The sequence below is a fragment of the Pteropus medius genome, unplaced genomic scaffold (assembly GCF_902729225.1).
Source record: "Pteropus medius unplaced genomic scaffold, Ma_sr-lr_union100, whole genome shotgun sequence".
In the NCBI taxonomy this organism is placed as follows: domain Eukaryota; kingdom Metazoa; phylum Chordata; class Mammalia; order Chiroptera; family Pteropodidae; genus Pteropus; species Pteropus medius.
Window position 1 is genome coordinate 20,955,098 of NW_024344378.1, and position 14,514 is coordinate 20,969,611.

Here is a 14,514-nt window from a genome sequence, read left to right on the forward strand (position 1 = left end):
AAAAGTAAAAAGTCAGTTAGTTACACAATCATGTCACATATGTCGTACCTCTTCCTTTGTGACCATGACCCAGTGTTCTTCACCTTGATGGACACAGCCTACATCTGAACAGGACAGAAGCCTCCAGTTTCACCTCTGGCTAAAGGAATGATGAGACAGGACCAGGGGAAGAGGATGGTGGGAAGATCTGAAGTTGGTGGGGAATTGAGGAGGATGAAAATAAGAAAGATTGTTTCCTTGAGGTGAACAGTTCATCCCAAAGGTAATTGGTGGGACAAGAATCTCTTAACAGCTTCCCTCCCATTGGTTTTTATTATGGGCATGGAGTCCTTTCCACTTGCTCCAGTATTTCTGTGAGGCTTGGCTCTCAAACTACCTGTTCCCTCAAAAACACATTGCAATTGAGTCTAAGCCATCCAAAGACACCCCAGTGAAACTAGAACTTCTCTGAAGTAAAATGAGATCTAGCTACTACTGAGAGACACATCCAAGTAGAAAAGCCTAAGCTAACCAAGGAAACAGCCTTAGCATGACTTTTCTAGATGCAACCAATGAACTAACCATTGTGTGTGTGTGTGTGTGTGTGGCGGGGGGTGAGGGAGATGCTTACAGACCTTCAATACTTTGTCCAGAGCCATCCTCAAAGTAGTATCTAAACATAAATATGCCCTACTTAAGATTCTAGGGGGGCAGCAGTTAAGGTGAGATATGTTGTGAACTGTATACCAGTTGGTGCTGATACTTCATCTTTAGACAATGGCCTATGGGCTCCTTGGTATATTAATATATGACTAAATCACAAAGATGCTAGAGAGGAACAAGTGACTAGCAATAAACAAAAGAGATTCTCAGGAAGGAGTCTGAGAGTCTATAAACAGAGAGGAAAGGAGACCTAGCTCCTACCTGAACAAACACATAAATGATGCTAAGAGGAATGATGATGACGACGAAGACTGGAGTAGCCAAACAGATCATGAGAAGGGTGCTGATTATCCCCAGGAAGTACAAAATCCAGCTGCGCAAGGACGCGGGAAGGGTGTCATCCATCGTGGAAACATCCTAGAAACACATAAGGAGAGATGGTATACTAATGAATTCCTACAATATTTTACATTTTCCTGATTCCAGCAGGAAGTTTGTTCAATTCTGGGACCTTAGTGATTCCTTCTTTTAATCATTTCATAATATTCATTTGCGATAGACTGTTCTGTTCACCTCCAAACCAATCTCATTTCTGTAATATTTTTATCTTCCTAAATCCCTCTAAAAATACAGCAGTCACCCTTCACCTTTTAAAAATAGATTTAGCATAGGTTTTTACTCTTTTCGGTGAAATTCCCATTTGTCAAATTTGTTAAACCATTTATAACCACTGTAAGCAAATATAACCACTGTAAACAAATATAGCCTTACAGGATAAATCCTTCTATAGCTGAGCCAATTCAATTATTCTAACTTTACACAGGTCTTAATTTTATTGAATAGCTAGAACAGAGCCTGGCATATAACATGCATTCAATAAACATTTGTTTGGAGACTCCAGTCAAGAGGCCCTATCACCCACCTTTGACATAACAACCATCCTCTACCTGGGAATTTGCTTCCTATGCTGAGCACAGGCTTCAAGGAGAGAGAGAAGTAAAGATAAAATGTGATCCCTGCATGGCCAGTGTTCTAACAGAGGAGCCCAGAGATGATGGTTAGGTCTTACTACCATATCACCTTCATGTCATGTTGAATAAATGAACAAATAGATGGATGGATGGATGGATGGATGGATGGATGGATAGATGGATGGATGGTTGGATGGATGGATGAGGGATGGTTTAGTACACACAGGGAGACTGGCTTATATTTTGAATTTCCCTTGCCTATATTTCTTAGATTGTATTGATTCTGGGATTAGGAATATGTGCGTATCAAAGTGAGTATCTCTGGAGTATCCCAAACTGGGTAAGGGTTAACAGATTTTCAAGAGAGCTCTGAAGAATGGATAACTCCTGAGTCTAAAATGCTCTTCCCAATGTCACATCAGAATGCAAATAACAATATGTTCAAGGTTGGAAGAAAAAAAAATCCTCACCAGCTATCAGTTCTGTGTACATTACTTTTGACCCTTACCTGGTACAGATTCTCCATCTTTCTTTCCTTCACCCACTCCTTCATCTCCTCTTAAGGGCTCAGTCACCAGTTCTAGAGGACCCTAGATCAAACACTCCTTTATGGGCCTGAGACACCTCCCCTACAAAACTCACTATATAATTAATGACAGTCTCCTTTTTCATGAAAAAGCAGTTAGCAAAATAGGACTGTTGCCTAAGCAACTCACAGTAAGATCTCTGTATTCTCTTTTTCAGAAGATTAATTATATATTACAACATCAGAAAAGAGTTGCAATCTTTGTAAAATTCCTGTGAGAAATCTCCCCATTCAAAATGGCATGCTTTCTTAGGTTCTATTAAAGAGCAGAGAGGCCATTGAAGTTGTCTCTAATGACACCATGTCCAATGTTTTTGTCCTAGAGGAAGGTGATAAATGGGACCAGTCATCTCCCACGATTGAAGCAGTTACTGTGTCACCAGAACTTGGCTATGGGCTATGAGCTCGAGTTTCTGTGTCTGCTCCAAGACCAACCAACTAAGATTACTTAGATATTTTAAAATATGTGCTCCCTCTTCTACAGAAGACTAAACTTGGCTGTGGGCTATAAGCTAGACTTTCTGTATCTGCTTCAAGACCAACCAAATAAGGATCCAGAGCTACTCAGACATTAAAAAATATGTGCTCCCTCTTATACAGAGGACTGAAAACTGTGCTTATGAGAGTTGAATATTACTCAGAATCGCTTGGTTTCTGCCTCTGTTCCTGAATTTCCATCTCAAAAGCAATAAGAATCAATGAGTTTGGTCTGGCCCATGGAAGAGAACCACCTATGATCTTAACATTTATTGAGCATTCCAATGGCTAGTATAGTCCTTGGCTCATAGAAGGTGCTCAATAAATGCCATTGACTAACTGCTTGAATGGATGAATGAATGTTAAGTGTTCTAGGATCGGAAGTAGATGGAGACAATGTTTTAGAACCTCATTAAAATCATAGGTGTCTCTGTCTTCCATAATCCAGACCAAATTTTCATATTCTTAAGGCATCAAAGATAGTGGTTTCAGGAATAGAGGCAGAGACTAAGCAAAGGGTTATTCTGCTATTCTTTTCACTCATTGTGACAGCCAGTGGCAGTGCTGTTGTGTTTTTCCCTCTGCAGAATAATTTTTCTCATCCTGTTTCTACTGCCACCATCCGCCACTTACCCCCACCATCTCCCTGGCTAACTTCTATTACTTAGCTCAAGTGTCACCATATGTGACATTTCCCACCCTCAGTCACCCAGACTGAGTTAGTACCTCTTTTCTCTGTCCCCCTTTTGTACTCCCAGAACAACATTGCGCACATCATTGTATTTTGGTTTTGCCATTTCTATTACAATTCTTTATTCCCTTGGCCGTTTCATTCACTAGATGGTGATCTCCTTAAAGGGCCAGAACTGTTCATCCCTGTATCCACATACTGAATGGACAAGAAAACTGGAACTACACAGTGTTGCCCAGAGGAACATGAGAATTCTTTCCCTGTCAGAAATAAAAAGATCTTCAACATATAAACACGATGTCTTACAGCCCTTCAGATACTTACACTAGCAAACCTGTTCACAATCCGGCCTGAGGGTGTTGTGTCAAAAAAACTCATGGGCGCTCGAATGATTTTGTTCAGCAGTTGCTTGTGAAGGATGTTTGATGCATGGGTGAAACCACAGGTGCTCCAGAGATTGGCTATGAGCACAAATATACCTAGAAATGGAACCGATTTAGTCAGCACCATGCACAGGGGTTCCTGAAGACTTCTGCAAAGAATATAATGGCAGAGTTTTTTTCCTGAGTCCAGGCAAAAGTACATGGACCAGAAAGATTCTTTAAAAAATAGTTATCGTAGCCAACAGACGTACCTTGCCCTAATCCCAGAGCTCCATAGACACCAATTCTCATGTCCCTCCGAGAGGTTGGGTAGTTGGTACTATTGAAGATTTTAGAGTCACTGGTCCAAGCACTGAGCCAGAGGTTGGATCCAATCGAAGCCACGGCATTGAATATATGAGCAAGGATGATGATGAAAACCGAAGACCATCCTACTGCTTGTAGGTATTTCAGGTAGACGGAGAACTTCACCTACAAAGCCCCAACCTCAATGTTAGTAGAATTCCTAATAGCTTTTGGTGAGGAATTACCTAGAATACAAATCTCCTGGAAAAGTGGATCGCAAGTAGTAAAATTTACTAGTCTGTTGTTATCATTTCTGCATTGGGCCAGGATAATAATCAATGCCGAAATACAGTGCAAGGTAAATAATCATCAGAGAATTAATGAGCTTCTAAATGCAAGGAAGAGGGGAAGATAGAAAAATGGAATGAGACAGATAGTATTATACTTCAGATCTTGGAATTTGTTTTATTAATTTGGATTTTAGTTAAGACTTTAAATTTAAGACCTTGGTTTTAAGCTTTGTAAATTTGAACTGCATTCTCTGAGACTGATATATTAGTGTTCTCAGTATTTCATCTCGAAGAAGTTTTGTTGTTTTCTCTACATATCAGAATGGAATCAAACACTCATGAAGTGTGCTATGAAGATATTCACAGGAAACATATCATTCTTCGTGGATATATGATTTGATAGAAAGCCCAGAGGCTCTACCAAGATTTTAATGATGAATTTAAAGATTTGTGAAGAAAACATGAGCCACGTATTCAAGTCATCAAACTTTCAAATGTTGGGATCCCAAGCCTTATATCACCTCTAATGGTACTTTTTATTGTAGTATTCACCTTTCCAGTTTCCATAAATTCCTTCTTAATTAGCTTTTGTCCTTTCACTAGTTCTTCCTTCTCCTTTGGGATATTCATACTCCGAGTCTTCAAGGAGTCTTTTAGAGACTTCAGATGCCTGCTATTGGATCTAGATCTGAGAGATGGAGAGGGGAAAAGTTTTCCTGAGTATGTAGATCCTGAGGGTCTTCTTGCAAGCAGATATCACAGCTGCTCTGCTTGCTCAGTGTGCATTTCATAGCAGATGGCCCTGGGTGTAAACACATCACTCCAACCCTCCTCCTCATATAAAGAAACAAGGGAAGAACTATGAGTGTCCATGGTGTCCACTACCTTCAGAAAAGCCCACAAAGGAAAAGAGAATGGTCGAGAGGAAATATGGGAGCGATGAGGGCTGCCAGCTGAAGAAATGACCTACCTGTGGCTAAGTGTTCGATGAAGGCTGTTCTCTCTTTTCATGGTCGAGATTACATCCTCAGGGATTTCCTCCACACTGGGCATCAGTCCATAGTCTTCTTCTTCACTGTTCTCATTGACTAGGAGACACATCAAAGGTTAGCGAGATAGCTGCAGAGAGCTCTCACAGCCCTTTGAACCATGAGAGAGAAGGCTTTTCTGATCTTGCTGACCTCAGCAAGAGATCCTGGATGTACACGCAGCTGGAATCTTTTACTCTAGAAATACTACTTATTGGTATATTTTCTCATTGAGAAACACCAGGATAAAGGAGAGAGGAGTTAATATTCCACTGGAAGAGAAAATGGTCAAAAAGGAAAAAAGTATTCCCAGAAGGTTCTAAATTTCTTTGGAGCAGGAAAGAATTTTTAAGAGTTTTAGTGGACAAAGAGAAGAGTCATAATTACCCAGAATGACTAAAGTGGTGAGTGTAAATTAAAAATGCACTTCTTGAAATTCCAATAATTTGACAAACTTTTATGAATTTAAAGCATTTTAAAAACATACACTGAAAAAAATAAAATAAAATAAAATAAAATAAAATAAAATAAAATAAAATAAAATAAAATAAAATGTAAACATAGCCTGGGCACCAATGGGAATGGTAGAGTAAAGACCTCCAGAAATTAAAAAAAGCTGTGAGAATACTGGTAAAAAATCGTTAAAGTGAACTTTTTTTTTTTTTTTACTCCGAAATTAAACAAAGGCTGTCAATTATCCAAGGAGCATTTATTTAAGAAAAATGACTAAATCTCACTAAGAACAGTAAGCTTTGTGATAGTTTACTCTATTCCCATCCCCTTCTCAGATCTGCTGTAGCCTAGAAAACCAACAGCCTCACAATCCTGGTAACCATGAAAATCAGCAGCCTAGCAGCTGCTGGAGGGAACAGATTGAGTTTAGAATGCCCCCAAAAGTTATTTGACTTGTTCCCCGGAAAACCCCATTTTCAAGGCTGGTCTTTATTGGACCTGACTTAAAGCTAGCTTAAACAATCAGCAGCAATTGTTTATAATTACAGCTTCCTGAGGTGGTGATTATAGTTGGAATAAATAAGAAAGTGACCAAAAACTTGAAAAGAAAAGCTGGGGAACAAGATATCCCAAAGGAGTTTTGATATCTTCAATATATTCCTGGCAATCTAGAATGTCATACACATGTGTAGGGCTGTGCACGTACCCAAGAAAAACTTGAGAAGGCCCTATTCTCTCACTTCTGCCTAACCTTCAGGCTCTGTGCAAGCCGGAAACAAAGGCTGAGGCAGAATTGTAAGTTGTCCGCTAGAATGTCAAAGATATGCCCCACCCCCACACACACACACACAGCACACACACACACACAGCCTCTCAGCAAAGGCTGAGTAACTTATTGGTTCCAGGCATTTAAGGAATGGCTGACCACCAATCAATGGCTGACCACCAAGCCAACCAAGCAGAGACTTCAGTGGCTACACGTGACACAGAATACAGACTTAACAGAATTAGTTCAGAAAACTAAACAGGAGTTACGACAACAAGAAACCCTGGCAGAGAAAGGAGGAGAGAGAAATCTTATTTCCAGAATGGTTATATGATTTAAAATGGCTAGTTTACAACAAGAAATTATGAGACATATATATAAAGAAGCAGGAAATTGAGACCATACACAGAATAAAAGCAGTCAACAGAAACTATTCCCGAGGGAGCACAGACATTGGACTTACCGGACAAAGACTTTATTTTTTTATTTTTTAAAATTTCAATTTTATTCTTTTTTAAAATTAATTAATTAATTTATTTATTTATTGGTGACATTGGTCAACGAAATCCAGTAAGCTTCAAGTGAACAATTTAACAGTAAGGCATATATATATCACACTGTGTGCTCCCCTCCCATTGTTAGATTTCTTTCTGTCACTACATATTTGACCCCTTTTACCCCATCTACCTCTCTCCTCCTCTCTTCCCCCCAGACAAAGACTTTAAATCAGTTATTAAAAGTATGTTCAATGAGCAAAGGAAATTATATCTAAGATTTACTGGAAAGTATGAAAATAAGTTACCACCAAATAGAGAACATCAATAAAAAGATATAAATTATTTAAAAAGAAAATAGAAATTCTAGAGTTGATAAGCACAGGAACCTGAAAAATTCATTAGAAAGGCTCAACAGCAGATTTGCTAAAAAGATTAGGCAGGTGACTTTATCCAATCAACCATCTTAGCAAAATGCTGCCAGCTTGTACTGCAGGGGACAGAGATAAGACAAAAGGTCTTATCTCTAATCCTGGAATGCTGTCAGAATTCAAGGATTTTATAAACAGAAAATTGCTAAATAGAGCTATTCAGCTGTGAACAGGTGTTATCCTTCAAGAAAAGAGAAAAATGACCCAGAAGGCAATTCAGGCCCTGGCTGCTTCCCAGTTCCAGAAGTTGGGACCATCTCCCAAGGCAGGAGAAGGCAGAACCACTACCCTGGTGATCCCGATAACAGAGCATCAAGCCAAAAAGGTTTATTATCAAATCTTAAAATCTAATGAAACTTGCCCTGCTAGATTTTAGACAAGCTTGCGATTTGTGACCCGTTTTCTCCTTCTTATTTTTCCTTTTTGGGATGGAGATGTCCATCCTGTGCCTGTCTCACCATTGTATTTTAGAAGCAGATAACTTGTTTGGTTTTACAGGTTTACAGATGAAGAGGAATTTTGACCTAAGACTCCAAGTTTCACCCACAACTAACTTGGGTGAATTAGATCATGAAATTTGGGTCTTTGAGTTGACATTTAGATGAGATTTTGGACTTAGAATTGATATTGAAATGATTAAGCGTTGGGAAATGTTGGAATGGGGTGAATATATATTTTGCACATAAGGACATGAATTTTGGAGTGCCAGAGAATAGATGTTATAGGTTGAATTGTATATCCCCAAAATTCATAATTTGAAATCTTAATCCCTCCTACCTCAAAATGTGCCTTCATTTGGAAACAAGGTCATTAGTAATTAGTAATATAATTAGTTAAGATGAGGTCAGACTGGAGTAGGATGGGCCCCTAATCCAGTATATCTGATATCCTTATAAAAGAGAAAATTTGGACACAGAAATGCAGACAAAGGAGAACACCATGTGAAGACGAAGGCAGAGATCGATTGCATGTGTCTATTACTCCAGAATGCCAAAGACTGCCAGCAAACCATCAGAAGCTAGGAGAGAGGCCTGGAGCAGAGCCCACAGAAGGAACTGACCCTGCTGATATCTTGATTTTGGACTTCTAGCTTCCAGAACTGTGAGACAATACATTTCTGTTGTTTAAGCCACCCAGTTTGTGGTGCTTTGTCACGGCAGCTAATTAGAAAGCTAATACCCAGAGCCAATATTGATACAAGTCACCTTGCCCTCCTGCCCTTCCCCTCATTCTACCATCTCACGGTCAGTACCTCAAGTTCCAGAACCAACACAACAGCATGCCAGGCACTAGGGCTTACGTAACTGCTCAGAAACAGTCTATCAGTATTTACCAGAATAAGAGCTTAATGAGCTAGTTTGCAGACTGTCCTTTGTACATAAAAGATATGATTCTCCAAAGGGGCTGTCCACCGATGGGGGTTTAATAACAGAATCTAGAAACTTAGATTCAGGCAAAAAACAAACAAAAAAAAGTTTGGAATTAGTGTAATCAAACTGTCCAGGCCACAGTGATGTGATTGGCTGAACAGTAACTCAGAGGGATCCAGCAGCAGACACGGGCCTTTGCGTGGGCCTTCATTCCCCAGATGGGTGCCTTTTGTTTCTCCAGGGCAGTCCCTGGACCACATAAAGGCTGATGGAAAGCTCTGACTCCTTTCTTTCTGCTGATTCCTAGTGCCTCTGCCCTACCCTTCTGGGCTGGTTCCTGATCCCTGTCACCTATACCATCCTGTTCTTTGTTCCTGCCCTGTACCCCCAACCCTTATATAGACTTCACAGTCTTTCCTTTCCTTCTCTTTTGCAAGAGTGGTTTAAAATCATCACATGTCCTGACCTCAAGGCCTAAATATGCTCCCACTTGCAGGCTCTATAGCTACTCCCCCCTCTTCTGACTGAATTCTGAAATGCCGCTGCACCCTCCAGGACTTGCTTTCTCAGTCCTGACCTGCTGCAGATGACGGCTCCCTGAAGGGAATACCTGGAACTATGCGCAGGAACACCGAAGGTTCTTGCGAAGGACCCCAGAGAACAAGGCTCTATTGCTGACTGGAGCTAATTGGTGATCCCAACAGTGGTGGTATTAGGGGCTATTCCTGTGTATACAGTGACACTGTACAACTGCCATGATTTTTTCTAGTTCAAAACACGCTGTGGTTTTTGGTATCTTAGTCAAGAGCTCTTTGATAAGGTTTATCAAGAATTTAGCAGTACACTATGAGTACCAGCCTATGAAGCTGTCCAGGAAGTAGTTTTAATGGATTCGGGGTGGGATGTGTGACCTAAATCAGTAGAAGCAGGGGTCCCTTGTGACACTGGCATTTCTTCCACAAGGGCTAATTATCCCAAACCTCCAGTCATATCCTTCTGAAAAGTGCCTGCCCTTTGATTTCATGTCAGAGACCAGATGAGCAGGATAAGCCTCCAGTTTGGCTCAGGCATAGAGTTTCTATGTGTTTCTTTCAAGTCTAGTTTAGTGGATACTGAGTAGTTTAGGAGGTAGATATCGGTTTACCACTCCCACCTCTTTCCATACTCAAATTCTACCTAATTCCAATCCTCCTTACATACCTGTGGCTTCTCCTTCAGGACCCGTCTGCTTTATAAATGTCTTCAGATTCCTAGCAAACAATCCTTTCTTGGCCAGTAGAGTGCTGTAGGATCCCTTCTCCGAGATGCTGCCATTCTCCAGAACCACAATCTCATCCACTTGAGGAAGAAAGTGGATGCTGTGTGTAATCAAGAGTCGAGTCTGTGAAAATAACAGTAAGTTGTGCTGATGACTCTGTGTCCTCCACCTTTCTTGTCCTACTCTAAAAAGGGGAAAACAGATACCTCGATTCACTGTGGGGCTTTGCTTCAAAATGTGGTCATCCTTCCTTCGCAGCACCTCATCCTACAACCTGACCCATGTAAGATGAGACTCCTGTCATCATGGATATACTCACAGTTACGTTTTGTAGTAACAATAAGGTTTGCCCTACACATGTTTTCCTCCGGCTCTCCGCAGAGCCGGGAGTTGGACTTTGGAATGTCACTTGAGATCAAAGTCTATCAATATAATGGATGAATACATAAGTAATTAAGTAACTAGCTAAATAACTGCTCCTTTCACTAACCAGAAGCCCGGGGGGCAGACAAATAAGGAAATCCGCTCCAGGACAGCAGCTGTCCTACGAGATGTGTGCCGTCCTACCTCCCAAACACACTTCATGTCTGTATCACCTTAAATAATTTCTCACCTTGTCTTTCAATAGGCCATTAGGACCCAAGACCTTATCGAAAATATGCTTTCCCACATGAGCATCCACAGCTGACAGGGGGTCATCCAAAATATAGATATCTAAATTTTGATAGATAGCTCTGGCCAGGCTGATCCGCTGCTTCTGACCCCCACTGAGATTTATACCCTGAAAAAGAAAATAATTTCTATTAAATACTACTCCACCATCCCCCTTCACAGCAGCTGTTACAGAGGGGTAAAAAAGATTTGCTACAATAAGGTATCAAGGGCTTAAAAATCTTACAAGTTCCTTTATACAAATAAATAACTTTGATTCAAGTAAATCATCTTAAGCCCAATAATTAAAGATAGCCCACCGTACCATTTTCTATCATAATTTACTTATTTATTATTTTTGTTGTTTCTTGTCCCTTGAGAATGCAGAGCTATACTAGGGCAGATTTTTTCTGTTTTGTACATGGATATAACTCCAGCACTTAAAATAGTGTCTGACACATAGGTTCTCAATAAATCTATGCTGAATTAATTAACAAAATCACACTAGAGCTACATCTTCACTAGTCTTCTAACCTTTCAAGACCCTTGTCTCCAAAGACTGCTCTATGCAGTTTTAGTAATGGAGTCTGTTAAAGGGCCCAAAATGCCATCGCTTGTGCCAAAGCCCATGATATCAAACCCAGATTTAACTAACACCTGAGTTAACTGCTGTTTCAACCTCTCCCAGAAACATAATTTTAATGAAGCAGTGTGAAATTTTCTGGTCAATACCAGTCTGTCATGCGGGCCCTCTCCATTTCCTGTCCCTCATAGAAAGAAGAGACAACCTACAGGATAAAAACTTCCCATTTTCTTCCCTTCCAAAAAAAAAAAAAAAATTCAGGCCCCCCAAATAATCCTTTTTTTCCTCTTGCTAACAGCTTCCTCTCCTCTTTTTCTTTTTTAAATAAAATAAAATAAAAAAGTTTCCATTTTGTACAACCCTCGGAGCACCCTTCTAGTTGCTGGATGGGATGCTGACCCATTCATGAATCATTTAAGAAAGCCAATCGGATCTTCAAATTTACTCAGCTGAATTTTGTTTTTTAACAGGATGGAGGATTAAAATCTCCTAAATATGTAATATTCAGGTATTTCTAAACAAATTATGTTATATCCATAGAATGGATACAATACACAGCAGTCATTAAAAGTCTATTTTTCAGAAAGGAATTTAATAGCATGAGGAAACAATCCACACTAAATATCTAAGTGTTGGGAGCAGATTATTAGAACCCTACTGTGGCCCTCACTAATGTCCAAAAGTAGCATCAGGATACTAGGCTCTGGTCCCACCTCTGCCCCTCCCCTTGAACTTCAATACCGGGCCTGTTGCTGGTTACTTAATTTCTCAGGTCCTAGCTGCACCATCTTTCCTTTAGATGACATAATTGCTGTATTTGCCTCCAGGCACAAAATTTTAAATTTCTGAGTTGTTTGCACCAAATATTCTGCAAATTTGTGTTTTCTGATGTTTGTTCCAAACAGGACCAACAAAATTGGTCAACTATTTTACTCCCATGTACTTCTTCACCACTGTCACTTTTTTTCTTCAATATTTCTTCACCCTTCACGGTCCCTTGGTGTCTCAAGTACCTTCTCTCCAATCTCAGCCAAGTCTCCTCCAGGCAGCACTTCCAAGTCTGGGAGGAGGGCACAGGCCTCCAGAACTTGCTGGTATCTCTTTTCATCCAACTCTGATCCAAAAAGGATGTTGTCCTTTACGGTGCCATTCTGGATCCAGGACTGCTGTGGGACATAGGCTACAGTGCCCTGGATGGGAAAAGACCAGACCAGATAATGTACCTACCTCCAAGCAATGCAGGGTAGAAGGAGAAGATGGCAGGAGTAGGGAGGAACAAATGGAACTTAGATTTGAAAAAATGTATGTCAGGATGACTGAACATCTGATATTTATAAATGTACATGTATTTATTGTATCAACCAGGGAGAAAGATTCAATGTCTTACTGACCATGTAAAGTCCCCTGTCTTTGACTACCACTTTCTAGCCATGATCCTGAAAATTGGAGGATGAATACTTGTGCTCCTTCTGGAACAGTGTTCCAGTCAGACCTCAATGAGTTTACACTAACGGGGGAAATGGTATAGATGATATCTTAGAAAGCAAAAACTAAGAGATTGGAATGAGGTTGCAGGCCAACGCATGAAGCAGATGGAATCTGACAAATGCCCGTGTTTGAGAAAGAACTCAGTTATAAGGTAGGGGAAAAAAGGCTTCTAAAAAAAGACAGAGTTAAATCTGTAGAGTCTGCTCTTTTAAACTGCATGTTGATTTAATGCAAATTAGCTCATTAGTGATTGGTAGATCAAGGAATAATGTCAGTATCATGTGGAAGAAGTTCTTTAAACTGATTGGAGCGTGTCAGGGGCAAGCTTTCTCATAATTAAAAGGAAAGTTTAACAGTATATGAAGATCTTAAGGAAAAAAGCTAAAAATCTATGATGCAAGTACTGACTGGTTAAATGATTCAAAGTACCTATAATTTCCCCTAAATTCTCTGATGAAGCTGAGAGTGCTGATGAAGATGCCATGAAAACATTTACTTTCTGTTAAAAAAAAATAATAATTGATGAAGGTGTCTACACCCTATATCGGATTTTTATATTGGAAGCAAGTTTCCTCAAAGGGGGATGTGGGAGGCCCAGGACCGATTGTGATGCTGGGTGTAATTGCCAGCAGAGATTTTACAGTGCTACTGTTTTTACCATTATTTTTGTTGTTGTTGTTGGTGGTGGTGGTACCCTGGTTACAAAGTTATATAAGTTTAATAACCTGTTCCAACTATCCCTCAGGTTCTGTTATTTTTATCACATAGTTTTGCAGAGCATGAGGCTTTCAAAAACACATATATAGACATAGAAGAATTGCCTACACTTTAAAAAAGAAGACACCTCTATTCAATAGTTTTCAAATTTTAGTATGCACATGAGAATCACCTGGGGACCTCATTAAAAATTCAGATCCTTAGAATTTACCACCAGAGCCTGATTATATATGTGGGGTGGGGCAAAGAATCCATGGGTTACAATTCTACCAGGCGTCTCCAAGACCTTTTACCTATAGGAAAACAATAGCAGTAGTGATCAGACTGTAGTCCTCAGTGTGTTCTCCCACATGAGAAAGCGGCGCCAAGTGGCCCACATTTGAGCGTGAGAGCCTTCTCCTCGGCATTCCCTCTCACCTTGATGGCGATGTGACCGTGGATATTTTCCATTTCTCCCAGCAAGGCTGACATCAAGGAGCTTTTCCCAGAGCCCACGGTGCCCACCACAGCCACTAACTGGCCTGGCCTAATGTCCAGGTTCACGCTGAAAGAGAAAGTGTATTTGAAGGAGACAAAGGCAATTATTCAAGAGGAGTTTAAGCCCCTTCTCAGACTCGCTATGGGAAGTCTGGTATTAGGAGATTTTCCTTCAAGACCGGAGAATTTGTCCTGGATATACAAGACTCCAAAATGCTTTCTTAATGTCGTTGTTGTTGTTTAGCTCTAAGAGCCTAGAGAGTGAGCCTTAACATATCCAACTCATCTATATATGCCATTTGTGCCAAACATGGGTTTCCACTGAAAAAAATCCTCTTAGAACCAACATGGTACCATCGAACACGCTGGTACCTAGAGAACTGAGTTCAACTCCCAGCTTTGTCACTGCTGAGCTATGTGATCTTGGAAGGTCACATCCTCTGGACTCATTTCTAAACTAAGGGGGTTGGACT

General features: G+C 40.3%; 1 protein-coding gene across 1 annotated transcript in view; it reads right to left on the bottom strand.

Moving 5' to 3' along the window:
- The window catches only part of ABCC2 (ATP binding cassette subfamily C member 2), a 53,606-nt gene that overhangs the window by 10,853 nt on the left and 28,239 nt on the right, over window positions 1–14,514 (bottom strand). The window contains exons 16-24 of the mRNA XM_039871529.1: window positions 13,982–14,108; window positions 12,373–12,549; window positions 10,739–10,906; window positions 10,068–10,248; window positions 5,296–5,413; window positions 4,878–5,013; window positions 4,002–4,221; window positions 3,692–3,846; window positions 904–1,059 (exon numbers count right to left, since the gene is read on the bottom strand). Of these exons, the coding sequence (XP_039727463.1) occupies window positions 904–1,059; window positions 3,692–3,846; window positions 4,002–4,221; window positions 4,878–5,013; window positions 5,296–5,413; window positions 10,068–10,248; window positions 10,739–10,906; window positions 12,373–12,549; window positions 13,982–14,108 (1,438 nt within the window). The remainder of the gene's footprint in view (window positions 1–903; window positions 1,060–3,691; window positions 3,847–4,001; window positions 4,222–4,877; window positions 5,014–5,295; window positions 5,414–10,067; window positions 10,249–10,738; window positions 10,907–12,372; window positions 12,550–13,981; window positions 14,109–14,514) is intronic.